Source organism: Watersipora subatra, chromosome 6 (genome assembly GCF_963576615.1).
Source record: "Watersipora subatra chromosome 6, tzWatSuba1.1, whole genome shotgun sequence".
Taxonomy (NCBI): Eukaryota; Metazoa; Bryozoa; class Gymnolaemata; order Cheilostomatida; family Watersiporidae; genus Watersipora; species Watersipora subatra.
This window is the reverse complement of record NC_088713.1, coordinates 18,766,707-18,787,045: the sequence shown is the minus strand read 5'-3', so window position 1 is coordinate 18,787,045 and position 20,339 is coordinate 18,766,707. Positions and strand designations below refer to the sequence as shown.

General features: G+C 33.0%; 1 protein-coding gene across 1 annotated transcript; it reads left to right on the top strand.

The window, feature by feature from the left end:
* The first annotated feature begins 810 nt into the window (after positions 1-810).
* On the top strand, positions 811-12,688 carry LOC137398092 (uncharacterized). The gene is made up of 8 exons (XM_068084199.1): positions 811-934; positions 1,180-1,350; positions 1,733-1,811; positions 2,074-2,215; positions 2,690-2,912; positions 3,805-4,479; positions 4,933-5,043; positions 12,150-12,688. The coding sequence occupies exons 1-8, from the start codon at positions 811-813 to the stop codon at positions 12,686-12,688; spliced, it is 2,064 nt and encodes a 687-aa protein (XP_067940300.1).
* The last annotated feature ends 7,651 nt before the right edge of the window (positions 12,689-20,339 follow it).

The following is a 20,339-nucleotide window of genomic DNA, read 5'->3' as shown; positions in this document are numbered from 1 at the left end:
TATTATTATTACTACTAGCACCATGGAAGTCAATTTGCACAATTTTTCTAAAATACTGAAAGCTGGTACTGTGGTGCCTGGATACTAATCTAGATTTATTTGTGATGCTTTGTTTTTTCTAATCAATGCAAAATTGTACCTTGGCTCAATCATAATCATAACAAGCTGAAAAACTTTTAAAAAAGCTAAGCAATCTACTCTAGTAAAAGGAAACGAGCCAATGAAAAGTGTTTACATGACATAATCCTAGTCAGTGAGTGATTCGCTAAGCATTCTGTTGATATCACTACATCAGCTATCAACTCTTTTAAGTTAACATAAGATGACATCTCTGTAAGCTGTGACTGAGCAAGAAGGCTCTACTAAACTTACCGTTTATCTTTTGGTAAGTTTAAAACCAATAAGGCAAACTTGTCACATGATTACAATACCAAGTAAAATTAAGAGTTTGCTGTAACAGTTATTCTACTGTATTTCTGTAAAATAAGGTGGTTGGTGAATCAGTACTAGTCCTGTTGTTTATCTTTGTCACTCAATTGTCATAGCGGGTACCACAGCTGGTAAAAATAGTCTAATTCATCTGTTTACCTCTCTGATACCAAGTGATAACTATATAGCAAATAATTATTTGTAATGTAGAGCAAAAGCTAATAATAAGTTAACAAATCCCACGGAAATAAACGATCTGCTAGAAAAGAGATCTACCAACAGAGTTTTTAGTGCTTTGGTGGCTGGAGATATTTGCTGAGCTTAAAACCTTAATCTGTTGTACATCCACTTGTTTTGTCAAACTGATTAACAACATCAGCAATGGCAGCAGCAAGAGCAGATGTTGTGGAGCAGTTGAGAGATAACTTGGTATGCTACATCTGTATAGAGAGAAAAGAACTCCGGCTTCTTCCTTGTCAGAATACTGTGTGTTTCTCTTGTCTAGGTAAGTTTTAGGTTCTACAATTATTTATGAAAATATGAGTACAAAACGCAAGTTATGTTAACATGAACTAAGTGTTGTATTACTTATATAATTATGATTACATAAGCTGTATATATGAATAATTATAATGCTTTACTTTCATTGCTTACCCATGCCTAAATTGGGCTCAAGTTGATAGTGAAAGTGTAGAGACAGTCTCTGGTAAAGGTGGGTAAGCAAACTATGTGAATCAGTGTTTATTTTAGAGACAATAGTGGCAACTGCAACAAGGAAAAGAGAACTTCCAAAATGTCCATACTGTAGAAATGAACTTACCTTGTCACCCTCTGATTACCCACTCTGTAGACTGGCTGCTGACTTTGAAAGAGAGTTTGACAGATTAGAAGCAGCCATTAAGGAATGCAGCCTTCATGATGGTAAGTAAAGAAATAATGACTCAGTGTTACTCCTGGTGTAGATGTATATTTGTTCTTCGGTCAGCATCTAAACAGTTGTTATAGTATCATTTGTAATTTCTATATTATTATATGCAACTGTTAGATTGCCTTATTATTGTTATAGATAGTATTATTGCAAAGTCTAGATTCACACAAATCTGAGCTTTACCTTTTTTTAAAGTACTGTCCCTGTTTTGCTGTACTTTACTGGATATTACATTTGTTTGTTTGTTTAGAACTCTACAATGTATGGTGTACATTGCAATATAAATAAAGCAATATAGAGGTGTTATGTCTCTACATTGTAGAGACACACAGAGACACTACAATATATAACAGTGTTTGTTTATTACTTTGTTAGAAGTTCCATGTGAAACAACTGGATGTACCAGACCCATTGACTGGTATTGTGAAGGCTGTCAAGGGTTCATCTGTACAAGGTAATAATCACTTGTAAGACTAATCCCTGTTAAATATTGGTATCTTGACTAGAGCTAAAATATTCAATCTGTACAGGTACCCCCAGTGAAAGTTGCATAAATTAGTAACACTGATATTTTTATTATTCAAATGCTTTGGACTAAAGTTAACTTTTTATCTGCTCAATTTTGCATCACTATTAATTGATTATTAGCCAAAATTAATATTTGTCTATTTGAGTTACAAGAGAAGGCAATTAACTGTTTACTTGCTACTACTTAGATGCAGTCGGAGAAACAGCTGCACAAGATCTGAGTCATCTCATACATTGACTGACTTTGAGAAACTAAAGGAGGAGAGCTGTAGACTGTTTGAAGAATGGAAGAAAGTAAAAAATGCTGAAATTGACTCATTGACAACTGCTGTTAGTATAAATCACTTCAGTTTCTTTCAAATTTTTGAATTTACTACAAATCACAGGCAGCCTTTTTTTAATTAAAAACAGGTGAAGTGTTTAGCTTTGATAAACATAACAATGTTGAGGTTACCATATATCTCTAAGACTATATGTATTTTTTGTTTTTTTTATGGGCAAATAGCACCATAAAATTATGTTTGACCTACTACCAGCTAGATAATTACGATCTTGAAAAGTCACTAAAATAAGACTGTAGTAAATTATAAATGAGGAAGTACTACAGAGTGAGACAATTCCAATCAATAATTCTGTGTATTTTAGAGTATGTAAGCTCCCTGATTAAGATTGTTAAGAAACTCTGAATAACTACAATGTATTAGACTGGTAGGTTTATACACTTTAGTAACAGTCAGTTCCAATTCTGGATAATGTATTGTTTACTTTCATTAGTTTTGCTCAGTGTATTCATTTTATTCTCAGAGAACTCAGATGGCTTCTGAGATGAGACATGAAATAGCAGGTGCTTCAGATGACACAGTTGCTGATGTTTTTGCAAAACATGAACAGATGAAAACTTCACATAAAATTTTGTCTCTAAAGAGCCTTGAAGTAGGAGAAAAAGCGGTTCTTGACTACTACACCGCTGGTATCACTAAGGTGTCAGACACTGAGTACATTCGGCTTGTTTGGCAGATGACTGCAGGTAGGTGTACAGCTGGGAAAAAAAAGACATAACCATAAGATCTGAGCTCACATAAAACTGAAAGTTTCTTGAGTTGTTTTTGATAAGGTTTTGTTAACAGCAAAAGTTAACGAAAAAACACTTGAGTGCAGATTTTTTACCATTAAGTTATTTTGTGATAAACCACTATTCTTATTTTAAAATACTTTGAATCTTTTGTGACCTAAAACTGCTGAAACTAGATTACAGGTAAATATGTAAAATGACTGCAAGTCTTAAGCTTTCATTCAAGTAGTGATTATTCTGGCTTCTTACCAACAGAATATGTAATGATAACTGCTTAAAATGGGATTCAATTTTTCCAAATAGCTACCACAAGTTTTAATCACTTGATAATCAAAAAATAATAAAGCAAATAAAATAAATCTCTGTAGTCCACTTCTATAAACATTAATTAATCGGCTAAAATTTAAAATATTTTTGACCCCCTCAAACCGAGCTTACAGCTTTAATAGTTTTTAACTTGACTTTTAGTGTTAACAATAAATTATTACCGCAGAATTTAATAGAGTTTCTCATTAAGAACTAAAGCTATAAAATGTAAGCAACTCCTACTCATAGTATGACTCAAACTAATAACTCAAACTGACTACAAGTCTTTAGCATGTATTAACAAGTTCTACCAGTCTTTAACAAGTTCTTAATGGTTTCAATACTTTGGTAATTATATAATATCTTCCATTATTGTATTTTTATTACCTTTGCACCTTTGGGTCTGCATAATAAGAGAAAACTTTAAAAATGATTTTTCTCTTTATATTAAGAGTAAGTTATACATTTTGTATGTTTTATGCTTAAACCAATATCTACCTGCTCCTTGGTGTTAGTGTATGCCTTTGTATATATTTGATAGCTTTGAAGAGTGACAACACACCAACGATTGAAAGCTGTACAGTAATAATGGATAAGCCATGCTACTCTGTCACAGAGACATCTAAAGGACAGTTGGCAGTTGGAAGGAATGGAGGGTTTGATATATTGGACAGTGAGGGAAAGTTCATTAGAGCGGTAGAAGTGTACAATATTAATATTCACTCTGTGCAAGAGTACGATGGAAATATGTATACTCTCTGTAGAGAACCTCTTAGTAGTAAGAGACATGTTATAGTATTTAGTAGCAGTAGTTATCAGGAGATCAAGAGATGGCCGGTTCCTGATTGCAATCATATCAGTCAACTCGCAGTTGGTAATAATATGGTGTACGTATCAGATTCAGAAAATAGAAGACTGTCTGTATATCCTGTAGATTATCGCTACTCAAAGTTCTTCCTCCGTAACCAAACACCTATTTACACTACTCACAATTCATTTAGTACTCCTGACTATCTAGCTAGCTGCCCAGAAGATTCTATTGCTATCAGTGACTGGAAAGCTAGTAAGGTCCAACTGAGATGTCTGAATGATGACACTGTGACATGGACTAGTTCTGCAGTGTCTGAACCTATTGGTATTTGCTCCGGTGCAAGACAGGATATATGGGTGTGGTCAGATAGCAGCAAATCTCTCATCAGACTCTCCGCCTATACCGGTTGGTAGTTGAGTAGTATTGTGTTACCTTACAGTGTATCTAGCTCAGTGCAGATATATCCTACCCTTCTTTATCAGTGCATCTATTATAGAACTTTCTAGAACTAAGTGTTTTTACTTGATCTTGACCGTTGGTCGTGAAAGCAAACAGAATATCGACTCCTATCACACTCATCTGTATCAAGGTTATGTGTTCCCCAGTACATTTCATTTTAGCTAGAAATTTATACATAACAGAGGTGATTAGCAGTGATAACCTGTGCTATTACTTCTACATGTATAATGAGCTGCTCTCAGATAGCTAATCTACTTGATAACTCATAATACTATGTAATATACTATTTTTGTATCTCAGTTTCTATAGTGACTTAGAGTTCACGGTCAATATGATTTACTCGTTGTTTTTATCATCAATTTAGAAATAATCAAAACAGTTGTTGTATGTATTCGATAGGTAAGATGAAAGGGGAGATAATTCACCGTGAGTTTGCTGACAAGGATACACTTATTGACATGTGTATCAGGTCTGATGGTAGAGTCCTCTGGGGGGCTACTAGGGCACATGGTTTGCTAAAACTTAATATTACCTATATATAAGTTCTTGTTCATAATATTTTTCTCTGAATTAAATTATATTTCATTGAGCTATTGTATTTATTTGTATAATTATTTATTAAGAGAGAAAAAACTTGATATTAAATATACATATATTAGTGATTAGGTTTCACCCTTTTTTTCGATATTCACATGCGCCAGTTTTAATTCTATTGTTTTTGTTATGCATATTTTTGTTATAGCTGTGTTTTGTTGTAATCCTTGAATTTTTCACAGTTATTGCTTAAAGAATGCAAAAGCAATAAGTTCACAAAGATTCTGACTTCATAAATAGTATAGCACCACCTAACGAACACATTATTTTCTGTACCCGAGCAATATGGGTTATAATAACAGTGAATCACTGTGAACTAACCCACTGTAAACTAACCCGAATGTTCACAATGTGGTAAAGGACAGGGAGCTGATAACCATAGTCTAGTGTTTCAGAAGAATACAGACTGTAGATCATATATAAGAAATATTGACTGTCATACAAACTCTACTTTTTAAATCACTTACTAAAGTCAGCGATTGTAGTTGCCAGAGTTACACCTGCTGCCAAACTCATAAACAATGGACTTATAAACATATTTCAAGATAAGATTGCTATCACTAGCTCCCACATATCATGCTTTGTTCCACAATTACATAACTATTCTCTCTTTACGTGATTGGCTACTATAAAAAGTGAAACATAGAGCTATTGAAAACAATAAAGGGATGACATAAATGATGAAGTTTTATGTGGGAGGCAATTTTAAGGAGATTCAACTAAAAAAAGTTCACCACAATAAGTTAGACAGTCATTGAGATGTATCTAATATAGCTTATGCTCCTTGTTGAAATATACAGATAAAACTCACAGAAGAATATGGGAAAAGTTCTGAACCACTGTACTAAAATGGAGTAGCTTCACATAAAAGAAGATAACTCCATTTCCAGTGAGACAAAATATGAATTAAAGATGAATGTTTTTACAAACTGTTCAAAATTGCTGTGGAGGTTTAAAGTTTTTTTCTCAAAATGCAAACAGTAAAGTACAAAATCAAGCTGCTGACAAAGGATTATTGGTAACAAGCCTTAGTAGGATCAGCTACTTCACAGTTGTTTTTAGTGAAAAGGGAATAGCCACTTTTAGGGAAAGTGGCTATTCTTTCTTTTTCGAAACCTGTTTTTAGAAGGTATGGCTCACTACTCAAACACTTGGAGTAAGACAACTTCTTAACTATGCAACACCTAATCTATTTGCTAGTAGCTGGTATATTTGTATTCGCAGTAGGTTTGACTAAATTACAGTGTCGGAATTGTCCACACTTGACATCCATGCATTTTGGTGAGAGTGAACTCAACATAAAATATGATAATACCTACTTCTCAGTCATCTATTCACAATTCATATACATGTATGATAATATCCTGTATTAAAAGTGTGTTTGGGCAGCTCTTTCGATCATTTTATTTAAAGCTATACTGATAAATTGACTTTAAAACAGGAAAGATGCAGATTACTTGGTTTCTCTTATTAGCAATTCAAAATCCTCAACACTCGACTCTCAAAGTTGATACTGATTTACATAAACACTGAGCTTATGACTCATTTATTACTCGCTTCATGTAAAGAATTTTGTCAGGATTCAGTCTTTTTAAACAACATATCTAGTGTATTATTTTACCCTGAATAAACTTGTATAAATTGTAAACAGAGACTACTAGCTACTTGACCTGGTTAACTTTTTTATCTATGAAATGCAAAGATCCTAACCTAAACAAGTGAACAAAATAATGTAAAGATAAACAATATACACTTGAATTAATTCATATTCTTAACAACAAATATATATTTACTTCATCATTTATTCAGTCAACCTATGAAACTATAGGAAAAGTTATCTGATCCGTGTAGACAAGAATACTACAACCAAATAGTACCTATACACAATTGCCAGTAATTATGTAATAAATAGCAGTTGCTAATAGAAAACTAGCTTTTTTCAATTATTAGTTATAATTTAACATTCTAAACTCCTTTAACTGTAATCTAAACTTTTGCAATTAATTTGCATTTTTGCGAGTGTATGTGGGCGCATGCGCGCGTGTGTGTGCACGTTTGTGTGTGTATGTTAAGCGCTCATGACATATATTCTACATGTGGCATAAATACATAGGTGTTTAGTGATACAATAATTTCTAGTTATAGTGGTTCTTTCTGATAATATGATGCAAGATGTGATTATAAGCAGCTGGGGCTTTTATATTTTGTCCAAGATCTGATAATATATGTGATATTAACTAGTCTGTGAAAGATTAAATAAAACTAGCTAAAAGAAATATAAAAATTGCAAAGTCAATGCTAAATATTCTAGAGACAATCCTCATTAGGACACCAAAATGATGGAAAACTATTAATGGACATTATCTTCAGAAGAGATGTTCAAATTACATACGCTGGTTAAAATGTGGTTTAGGGCTACTTTATTGAAGAAATCCTGTTTTTATTGCTGTCATCAAGAACTCCATCGCTGCTGGGATTTCATTCTTGTAGAATTTTCATGCCTATTTGTACCTTAGATACAATACTTTTAACCCCTTTTCTGTTTTGGTTTTATGCTTATTGTATGGCATAATCCAAAAAATGGTTGTTGGAAAGTCTGACAGTTTAGCGCTATAGGTATCTAAATAGAGGCCACCAAAACATGCAACATATTGAAGCTGCAATAAGTGCAGCCACAACATTGGAAGGATTACTGTATTGATATACATGAAAACTAAAGGTTAATAAAAGTTTGTTCAAGCGTTGAGGGGTTAATTAATTTTGTTTGATACTAAATGCAACCCTCAGTACTTGTTTCACTCAAGAAAAAGAAAAAGAGAGAGAGAGGGAGGGAAAGAGAGAGAGAGAGAGAGAGAGAGAGAGAGAGAGAGAGAGGGAGGGAAAGAGAGAGAGAGAGAGAGAGAGAGAGAGAGAGAGAGAGAGAGAGAGAGAGAGAGAGAGAGAGAGAGAGAGAGAGAGAGAGAGAGAGAGAGTCAGTATTAGTTACAGTCTCTGTAGATGAACGAGAAGCATGAGCATGGACTAGTTAGTTATAGTAGTTGTCATACATGTTCACACGTGATCTTCTGGTGAGGAAATCAATAATTATTTATTTGTTAAAGGTTGACTTGCAACCAAATTTACATTACAGTTCTTTGGTATCAAAAGGTTTACCATGTCTTACTCTGCTGTGTTGTAGGTTCAAAATATGGGAAAATGGAATTACAAGCCTTTAAAAGCTAAAAACGAGCAGTTGAAAAAAGCGAGCCATAGGTTGGAATCTCTTTATTTTAATGACATATGCCTACGTTTTGACACGTGATGTTAACCTGTGAAATGGAAAGCCAATAAAAGGCTCGGTATAAAATGCCACATAGCACTAGTTTTTGACAAACACTTTGGGTTTTACCAGAGAGCCTTCATCAAATATAAATGCTTGCTACTTTACAGTTTCATTTCAGTCTGGTCTAAAAACCTAGTCGTAATCTGAGCGTGTGACCCATATTTCCCGCCAAATGGCCCGAACAATTTTTGCAGCATTTTCCGACCATCGCAGGTGACCAACAGAATCCTTATGTTTGCCAAAGGATGATATGCACCCCCTCAAGCTAATGTTAAAAAATTAAACTGATTTTTAGGCTAGGTTTTGAGATATCAGTGCTGAAAGTGACGGCACTACGTTGATAATGAAATAGATGCATAAGGAATATAGTCAGGGTTTTATTGAATGCGTGAAGTTTATTTGATAAAATATTTTAACGAATGAGATTACATGAAAAAGTAAACAGAAGTGCATCGTGTTCAACTACGTCACATTTGAACCCTTTTGAGAGGAATTCCAAACTACGGTCGTTTTTTTAACTGTTCACTTTTAAGCTTTTAAGAGCTTGCAATCACATTTCCATATATTTGGAACCTACAACACAGCAGAGTAAAACATGGTGAAATTTTTGATACTAAATAACTGTAATGTTAATTTTGTTGCAAGTCAACCTTCAATAAGAGTGCTACAGTAGAAGTATAAATCTAAAAGGACTGTAAAACAGTTTTTTGGATATGGAGTCACTGAATGTATATATCTTGATATCTTTTAGTTTTTTGTTCAACTGCTTTTTCATTGTGGTCTTATTGAGTGCTTTATTTTATGTTCAATATTGTTGCTTTTTCATTTTCGTCTACTTAATGTGAACATGAAGGCTCAATGTATTGTCTTTAAATACACTATGGCGTTATGATTTTGTGCCAAAAAGCAAACTCTTTAATGATTTTACCATACGACAGACTAGGTGCGTTTTTTTATTTTCTTATAGACAGATTCTGCCGAACAATTTTTCTTACACTGATGATGCCTCTTTTGTTTACCAATGAGGCTGTTAGTTCAGTATAAAAACTTTTTCTAGTTAGATTTTTCTGCTGAGCAACACTGCGTATGTGGAAGTTAATAGCGCATTACTTGAGATGAAACAGAATAAATACGTATGTTGTAGTTCTTGTTTGTACAGAGATACAGAGAAGCATAGTCTCGTACACCAAAGGGTTGTGAGAGATAGCGCAGTTACAGGAAAAGTGATGGGTAATCTGTGAGTTTGATTATCTAATTGTATGAAATTGTTGATCTGTATGATTTGCTTCTAGTTATATCTGATGTTGTTTTCAGTTCTTTGTAATTGGTTCATACAGCTTTTCTTGTAGTAAGAGATTATACCCTTAAAATACCAAACGATTTAGGAAAAATGAAAACAACAAAAGTAAAACGTTTTACAGGTTTCTGTTATTAATATCATCCAGTCTCAAGCTACTGACAAGTTATCCGTTCAATGGTATGATTTGTTATGGGATTTCATTTTCTCATTGGGTTATTCCCGTGGAAGCTAACCTGCATAAGTGATATAGTTTGGTATGAGAATACAATCTCTTGTTGGCTTATCTACATGACCAGCTAACCTACATGTAGTTGTTAGTATATACCACAATAGATATACATTTGCTAAAACTAATCACACAGTAAGCTTATTCAAACTAATGGTTCAACCACACAGTGACTGTACCACAGCCTTAAAGTCAGCAAGAATTGTTCCTATAATGCCTTAGGGCAGCAGTGTTTTTATGTTCAATATAAGTAATCTGCCTGAAAAAAACTAACAGAATTGCTCAATGTCTAAGAGATGTGTATTATGTTAAATAAACATTACTATTTTTAGTTAGAAATACACATTTGCAACCAATTTATTTTAATACTTACAGATAAATAGTGTAAGAGAACCCTACTAACATTTCCTGTCTCTACTAACTCACCAATTTTATTGTCTTGTGTTAAGTAAAACATCGCTGTATCCGGGTCTAAGGCGCCACAAGGGTTGTTTCGACGTGTTTTGACGTGTCTCGACACGCCTTCACTTCCTGCAATTATCTTCCATCCACGCTCGGCATTATGACTTTTGAAGTTCAACTAGTAACACGCAACTGATGATTTAATTGACGATTTTTCTGTTCAGAACATTTTTGCATTTATCGCTAATTTGTTTCGTTTGACTTCTTGATTTAGCTGTGTGAGTGTTTTTCAAAGACGGCAAAAGGTTTGTGTCGATAATTTTCTATTTCTATAATATCGTTATTTTTTATATTGCTGTGGAAGAACTTTTAAATATGTTAATCATTTGTAGATTTCACGGTTTCGGTGTTGACTGAATAAAACATCAACGAGTCATCTCCAAATCAGTGAATCAATTCCAGCTTAATACACTTGTCAGCTACGAACCTAGCGTAAACCGCTATAAATAGTTTAAATTTTATGTTATAAAGAAGACACTCAACCATACTGTGTCAATTTAGCAATGTCTGTATTTGAAATCTCTTATAGTCTTTATAGAATTAGTGGAATTAGCCTAGCAATATTGTATATAATATATTGTATATATATTTTTTATTAAAATATATATATATTTTAATAAATTTTATTTATATTTTTATTAAAATATATATATTTTTTAATAAATATAGACTTTTTATATTATATTTTGTATACAATATAAAATATTTTATATAATATTTTATATACTTTACATAAAATATATATTTTTTATATTTTATAAATATATAAAATGTGCAAAATATATATTTGTTATATATTTTATAATATTATATAAAATATTCTATATAAATTATTTTATATAATATTTTATATATAAAAAATTGGAAAGTTGTTATAAAATATATAATATATATTTTTATATAATCATCAGAATTGTATCCCGTTGTCCATAAAAGTGCTCATAGTTTCCTGAGCTGATCTATAAAATAGATAATAAAAGAGCAGTGTAAAATTTGATTAAAACTGTATTACTCAAAGTTTCACCCTAAAAAGATGTTAAAAGATTTAGCACTCATCAGACACTAATGGTAATTTGTGTCTTGCGGATCTTATAAAGGAATACAGTACAATCAAATAAAAGGTAAAAGATTAAAACATTAAAACTTTAGGATGGTTTGAATTTGGAAAGCATAAAATTACCTAAATGGCGGCATGAGGAAGCGAGACCGCATTTGTTGTTTAAGCTCGCCCATTCAGGTTTACATAAAATATAGAATTTTTCAACAATACAAAGATTACACATATGTTTGTCGTTGTAAGTGACTGCGGCTCTGGTAATAATACGCCAATCAATGTTGTAGTGGATATCCTGGTCTTTCAAATTCCAGACATCCTTGCTGAGTTCGGTCGCCAAACTTTTTTCGCGGTGGTGGAAAGATGTGGTGTGGTTTCCGAACCTTGTTTTAAACTCGGTTGATGTTTAACGAATGTAGGTTTCTGTAGAGTTTATTGTTCAAATAGTGACCCGATAGATGATATTTTTAGCCATGCATTCTCCCTTCAGTGGACGTTGTGTATTATTTCTACAATTGAATTTCTTAGTAGGTACATCTTGGCTAGGTGTTGGTGGCAGATTTGATAATTTGCTGTTTTGGCTGTTGATGATAAACTCCACGTTGGGCATACAGCTACAGCTCAATTTGATGGTGTTACGGTTAAAAATCTTATTTAGAGCAGATTGTTGGTGGAATTCTCTGTCTAAAATCTTCTGTCAAACAACTGCTCGAGAACATCATTCAACAAGTAAAAAAAGTAACCAACGCTAACCTATGGCAGAACACCAACTCAGTACTACAACGGTTCGATAATAACAACAAGAGTACCACCAGTTACAAAAGCAATCACAGTTTCATCATGTTTGATGTGGTAGAGTTTTATCCATCAATAACCAAAGAACTTCTGTTAACAGCCCTACACTACGCATCTGAATACATCAAGATCTCTCCGGATGAAATGAATATCATACTGCAGGCCAAATTCTCCATACTGGTCCACAACAACGACGCATGGTATAAGAAAGGTATTTCAACATTCGACGTCACTATGGGTAGCCATGATGGTGCAGAAACTTGCGAAATTGTAGGATTATTTTTACTTAATCAAATTAAGAAACAATTTGAAGGCAATTATCGCCTGTACAGAGATGATGGCTTTGGCATAATTAGCGGTACAACAAGAGAAATAGATAACACCAAAATAAAAGCTATGTAATATCTTCAAAGCTAATAAACTGAAAATCACAGTGGATGCCAACCTAAAAGTGGTCAATTTCCTAAACGTGACCATGGACCTCCACAATGGCAGATACCAACCTTATACGAAGCCAAACAACAAGCCACTATACATCCACCAGAAATCCAATCATTCTCCGCATATTCTACACAACATACCACATTATATTAACCTGAGGCTGTCAAACTTATCCTCTGATCAGAAAGCGTTTGAAGAAGCAACTCCAGTATATCAGGCAGCCCTCAATGAAAGTCAATACCAATACCAACTGAACTTTCAACCTACAACTAACCGACAGAAAACCACAGCCCGACATCGCAACATTACTTGGTTTAATCCTCCTTACAGTAATAATCTCACCACCAACCTCGGCAAACAATTCTTCAAAATTTTAGACAGAGAATTCCACCTACAATCTGCTCTAAATAAGATTTTTAACCGTAACACCATCAAATTGAGCTATAGCTGTATGCCCAACAGGGAGTCTATCATCAACAGTCAAAACAGCAAATTATCAAATCCGCCACCAACACCTAGCCAAGATGTACCTACTAAGAAATTCAATTGTAGAAATAAAACACAATGTCTACTGAAGGGAGAATGCATGGCTAACAATGTCATCTATCAGGCCACTGTTCGAACAATAAACTCTACAGAAACCTACATTCGTTAAACATCAACCGAGTTTAAAACAAGGTTCAGAAACCACACCGCATCTTTCCGCCACCGCAAAAAAGTTTGGCGACCAAACTCAGCAAGTATGTCTGGAACTTGAAAGACCAGGATATCGACTACAGCATCGATTGGCGTATTATTACCAGAGCCGCAGTCACTTACAACGACAAACATATGTGTAATCTTTGTATTGTTGAAAAATACTATATTTTATGTAAACCTGAATGGGCGAGCTTAAACAACAAATGCGGTCTCGCTTCCTCATGCCGCCATTTAGGTAATTTTATGCTTTCCAAATTCAAACCATCCTAAAGTTTTAATGTTTTAATCTTTTACCTTTTATTTGATTGTACTGTATTCCTTTATAAGATCCGCAAGATACAAATTACCATTAGTGTCTGATGAGTGCTAAATATTTTATCATCTTTTTAGGGTGAAACTTTGAGTAATACAGTTTTAATCAAATTTTACACTGCTCTTTTATTATCTATTTTACAGGTAAGAAAATTTTACATACTATGTTTTCATTCTTCTGTATCTGACGATTTTTCGTGCATGAAACTGAGTAATACAGTTTTTATCAAATTTTACACTTCTCTTTTATTATCTATTTTTTATATTTATATATAAATTTTATATATTTTTATATAATGCTTTTTACAATTCAAATATTGTAACATTAAAAAAAATTATAGTACTAAAGCAGTATTAAGTATGCTAACTTACATCACAAAAGTAGCTCAAGTTCATCTCAGCTCATTGTCAATACAAACCAGTAATACTACATGTATTGTACAGCCATTAAATTAGAAGATTAAGTCTAGTCTTTTATTCTAGTTGGTGGACTAAAGAGGTATGTTTTTTTCACAAATTATTTTAAATGAATTAAGCTATTTACTTGTATTTTATTTTTCGTTTTTGTATAATCCATATAACATGTATCTTCTTGGACTACACTATTTACATTGTAAGGGTGCACATTGTATATGCAAAGTTTTCGTTTACTTGCCTGTTGTCATTGGTATTTCCATGAGCAAGATTGTGCATTTTCACACTGGACAATTCACATTGTAGTGGCGTTCATTGTATATTCAAAGTTTATATTTACTTTGCTGTTGTCATTTTAATTTCCTTTGAGCAATTATAGCAAGTTAAATAGCTTCCTGCCTAACTGCTATTACTATCAAATATTGCTGTTGATCTGTATTAGCTAATAAATATTTTATTGGCATCTTCTACGTACAACTGAAGATGATTTTGATTGGTCAATATTTCTACCAACTCACACTTTGCTTGATAGATACAAAGTACATAACCATAGCATAGACCTACATTACATATCAGCTATGTAGTTACGTACGGTTGAGGGTGATCAATTGAAGTGAATATGTGAATGAGATTGCAGATTAACTGCATGTATTGAAACTAGTATTTTACAGCTAAAACTTTCAGGAATATAAGTTTCTGGTAAATATGGTTAGAATTGTCAAATATAAGTTTTAAGCAGTAATTACTCTCAGAATAGATTTCGACTGTTCAGCATTAGATTGTTCTGTTGATAAGGAATAGCATACTGTTGAGCATTGATAATAAAATAGTTTCCTGTCACTTGATTATTCCGGATAATTCCAGTTTAAACTGGTGTTTTCTGGATATTTTTTTCCTCTCTCTCTCTTCAGCTTTTATGGAAGGGTTTTATAAAGGCACTAAATAACCTCAGTTTGAAAGAGTTTTATTATACTATGTCTTAAATTGGTCAGTGTCACCTGTTAGTCCCAACAAACATTCATAACAATTTGAGCAAAGTCTCAGAATGCTGACTGTGGTATTTTATCATTTATTCCACAGCATTAGATTGTTCTGTTGATAAGGAATAGCATACTGTTGAGCATTGATAATAAAATAGTTTCCTGTCACTTACTTGATTATTCTGGATAATTCCAGTTTAAACTAGTCTTTTCTTGATAGTTCTTTCATTGGTCACATTCTCTTCCGCCCTATTATAGGTGTTATAAATAAATTAGATAACCTCGATTTGAAATCGTTTTGCTACATTTTTAATTTACCAGTAACCATCTGCTTTTCTCAACAAACATTCATAACAGTTTGAGCTAAGTCTTAGAATGGCGAGCTTGATATTCTATCATTTATTCTACTACATCGTCACTAATCTAACTTTACATTAGTGATCGTCTGTCACTATGTTTCGATGATGTGCATTGTGCGGATTAGGAGTTGTGCGCACATTGAGTTAGCGTACTGTAAGTGTTTCAATAGACATTCGCAAGATGTAAATTAACGCCGGGGCTTTGTTAAAAATGTAAGAAAGCAAGTAGACTGTATCACAAATTAATTATGTTAGGTCAACAATTAGCGGCGCATTCGAAGCTGTTCAAATCGAAAGGATGACACTAAAGTGTGAAAATGTTTATAATGGACTAGCCTGCAGACAATTTTCGTTTGGAGAGTTCTCAGTAACAAAATTTGCATGGCTTGTGAACTTATCCTAATTCCATCTTGCAGATTCATGCAAACATGTACATCACGTGTATCATGGAAACAGAGTGTGACAACCTCGTTCACCCAATTATGAACAAATCTGCAATTGGTCTGAAACATTGTATTCTCATTATACAATGTCACTGCTAAAATGGTGAAATGCTAGTCTTGCAGCAAATATTATGAAAGGAAATATAGGTCAAGCTAGCTATAACAACTAATCATCATCGCCGAAGTAGTGGACATTACATTACACAGGCTGTCACGGAAATATCGGAAAATTTTGACAGGCGCAATGTTTTCTAACATATCACTTTTGTTTTAGTGATGCAATCGTTAATGCATTAAAATAGTTTTCAAATAATCACCGAGAGGATAACTTCAACATATTGAGACATAATTTATACCAAGTATAAGATCACAATTTATTTTTTTCACAACTAGAATGTACAGGAAAGATACCGATTTTACAGTTCTAGTGAGACTGGTAGATTTTGAAGATGGTAGATATATAGTAGATGTTTATAGTCTGTGATTCTATAAATAGATTTATAATCTATAATAGATTTTACATCAATTTACAGATCAGATTATACCACAATTTACATCACAGAACTCTAATGAACTACACATAACCGATGAACCCCTCACCTTTACAGCTTTTAAAGACAAACTTGCACAAAATTTATGTAGATTTTATAATATAGTATCGGTATTTTTCAATCAATTGCGATTGTTTTGCTGTTTAAAATGGTCTGACTGTCAGGATATTTCAAGATTAAAATTACCAAAATAGATTGCGGTTAAAACTCACGGATTAAGCAAAAGTGTGATTACGATGTGTATAGTTTCAAAGAGACTGACAGAATAGAGACGTGTTACACATACTGCCACTTCAACACATAGTCGATATTAACTTTGATGATGATAACAACTAGTGGCATCATATCACACATGTTTTCCTTTGGAGTGTTTACCCGCAATCAAGTTTTATTCGATTTTAATCTTTAAACATTTTAGCAGTCAGATCACTTCAAACCTCAAAAACAATAACAAATGATAAAAAATGCCAATATTCTCTGATAAAATCTATTAAAACCTTGTTTAAGTTCGTTTTCAACCGGTTTTACTACTCATTGATTTTTTAACTTTCGAACTTAAATTTACCACCATCATTTTTTTCATGGTAATGTCTGCTCTAAACAGCATTGACCAGTGTAAATAAAGTTTCTATTTATTTCAATAAGTTTTAGCACTAATAATAGAACAAAAAATTTTTGGAAGCCATGTTTTAGCTTTTCATTGTATCCTTGAATAGTTTCGAGCTTCTACTCAAATTATTTCTTTCTGTCTCATAATCTATGTAACTTTGAATAAAGACAAACAAGAATTTGTGTTTTTAACGTACTTCTGAAGTCATAAAAAATATACTACCACAACTTGCCAAATACACAATTTTTTGTCACTAGGTAGAGTGGTTTGTATATTGCTATAGCTAACACATATGCATGCATTTTATCATATGTTAAAATATGGTATAAATATTCAATTTATGTGATATAGAGAATCTAAGTTATAAATTTGTCTAAGTGAATACATTTATCATAGACAGTAAAATTGAAGACTCCATAAAGATGGTAGACATCAAGATATAGCATGAGTTGATAAAGTGCAGCAATGAATATTCATGACTGAACTCAGTCAAGATCACTAGATCCCAAGCTAAATGCTAACAGCATTTTAAACGGCATATGAGAGATTCAAAATTTACTCTTTTGTTAAGTTTTCAAAGCACAAGTTTTAGAAAAGTTCTTAGATAATGTAAAAATGTTGAAATAACATTATTTATATTTTATATGCTCATTTGCAACACTTCAATAATGCAAGTTCAACTCTAACTAATGGTTTCACCTTAAATAAAACATATTGAAAAAACTGAATGTTTTGCAACTTATCTGGCTGCCGAATAAGAGTATAAGCAAATAAAAAAAATTTATGCAAAGGTATGAGATAGGTCATTGAGTTTTGCAAGCTCAGAATTTCAAAAGAGTTATTCAGAGGCTATTCAGAGTTCCAAAAGAATTGTTCTTTCCCAAGTAATTTCAAATTCATTTTGAAAATGTAAATTTAAAGTTGTTAATGGGGTTATGTGTGAGGGTTTAAGATTAAGGGACTTGCTTGTGTGTACAACGTTTGGCTTAAAAGAGTTCAAAGATTGGCTCAAAAATGATAATGGCAATAAAATGAGAGTTGTTCTTCCTTTTCTCACTGGGAAATAAACCTTAGGGAAACATTTGAAATACCGGAGTATACAACTCCGAATGTCACAGTTTGTAAGTAATAAAGGATAATCATATAGATATTACTTTATTAATAATAATTTGAATTTTAAACAAAAAAATTTTCAATTTGTGCTGTACAACAATAATAAAATTTAAGAAAACAAAAAGAAAATTGTGTGTAATACATTTAAGGATTGTTCACTTCTCTAACCTGATGTTAGAGAAGTGTGAGAGTTATGTCTGTGTTATTTGTGAGTAATAATGGACTATTATTTGTGATATGATTAAGGGCTGTTCATCTCTATATTCCAATGATGTCTACATAACATAACCTAACTTGTAGAGGTGGAGGTTGCCACATGGAGTAGAAAAGCATCATCTTCTAAAAGACTTTCCTCTGAATGGTTTCCCATAAACCCTACACTGCTGCCAGAAGAACCAGAAATAGACCCGCGGTCAACCGGAACACTCAACAGGTTTGGGTTTGAAAACGATTCTGGATCTTCATTTGAATGTTCGGTAGCACCAACTCCTAAAATTATAATTTTGCACATTAAATGTTTTTCAAAAAAGGTAAAAAACATTCAGATAGCTTTTAAAATGTAGAATAGCAACATGCAAATTTCGCAAATTTTAGACTGACTAGTGTACATGGATCGAAGTTTTAATAACTAGAGAACTTCCTTTTACCAGCCTAGGATCCTAACAACTTATTTAATTGTGGGTCATTCTCTGCGTTTCCACACTTTGAAGTTGCCCACTTTCAACGATTTCACACCTCAGCAGTTTAACAATTCAAAGTAGCACTATATATATCTTTCAAAATTCACAATGCATCTATCAAAACAAAACTTGTTTGAGTGGACTCCCTTTTGGGTCAAGGTCACTTTTCAATTCATGCGTAGTCAGTTACCAGATCTAAAAAAATTTTTATTCCATCATGCTTGTACAAGCACCATTGGCATGTACATTTTTATGTAAAAATAAAAGGTCAAGCACACACATTAGTGAGTAGCAAAAGTTTTCATGGTTGTGTGCTGCAGTGCACTGAAATTTTTTTTATTTAGAGTTTAGCTGAATACTGTCGATTGAGATCCATCAGCAGTGAGCATTATTATCTTGAATAGTACACTCACAGCAAATGTTTTTGCACAAGTCTAGCAAAGTGAACTGGGATGAACGCGTTCAATTTTTGCGGTTTCTATGTTTTCGAGTGGAAGCAACTCTGAACTTATTCACAGTTCAAAAACACTTTGATTGGCCTACTGAAAAGCTGTACTCAATAGTCAGACAGTCACACAATTCATCTATGGAAATTGAGAAATGCTATAGCATTCTGAACAAGTGTCAACTAAATGGAGTCAATGTTGATGACATGGGAAAACAAGTGTTGAACCCCATCAGTGCTTTAACTAACACCAACTTCTCTGTGAAACATTGGATTGTATGGTTTTACTGCTACACTGTACCAAGAATACTCTTCTAAATAAACTCAGACTCTTTTTAAAAGTAGTGGGCGGTAACAGGGTAGTAACAGCCTTTAGCATTTGAATGTTTTTTTGTTATGTTAGCTTATTATAACAACTGAAGTGAATAACAGTACAATTTGTATTTTTAACACTACAGTTTTTTTTTAGATTACTTTGTTGGTCATTTGCTAGAAGCTTGGCAGACTTCATATGTTTGTATATTAAAGTAAACAAGATCACAGATATTGCTGCCAAATCGTGTAAAAATGGTTGTACACTTCATCAAATATTCTCAACATATCTAAAATTACAGCGGTAATTGTGCAATATCAGAGGTCTTATTTTGTGAAGAGCTTTTATTTTGTTGCAAGATACGAGCAAAGCAGTTGTTACGAGCAAAGCAGGCTGCCTGGACAGCAACCAAATTTGATAGCTTATTTTACACCCAGAACAAAATCTGCTAATTTAGTTCTACAATTGTATGATGGTGACTCATTATACATGTATGGCAGGTTAGAACTTTTACAGAGCAATTTGATCCTGATCAATTTAGTTCAATTCTGTTCAGTTCATTTTATATTCAGTTTTGTTCAGTTCAGGTCTGTTTATTTTAATTTAAGCCAACTCAGCTCGATCTATTTCAATCCTGTTCAAAACAGATAAATTCATTAAATTCAATAAATTCAGTTCAATTCAGCTCAACTC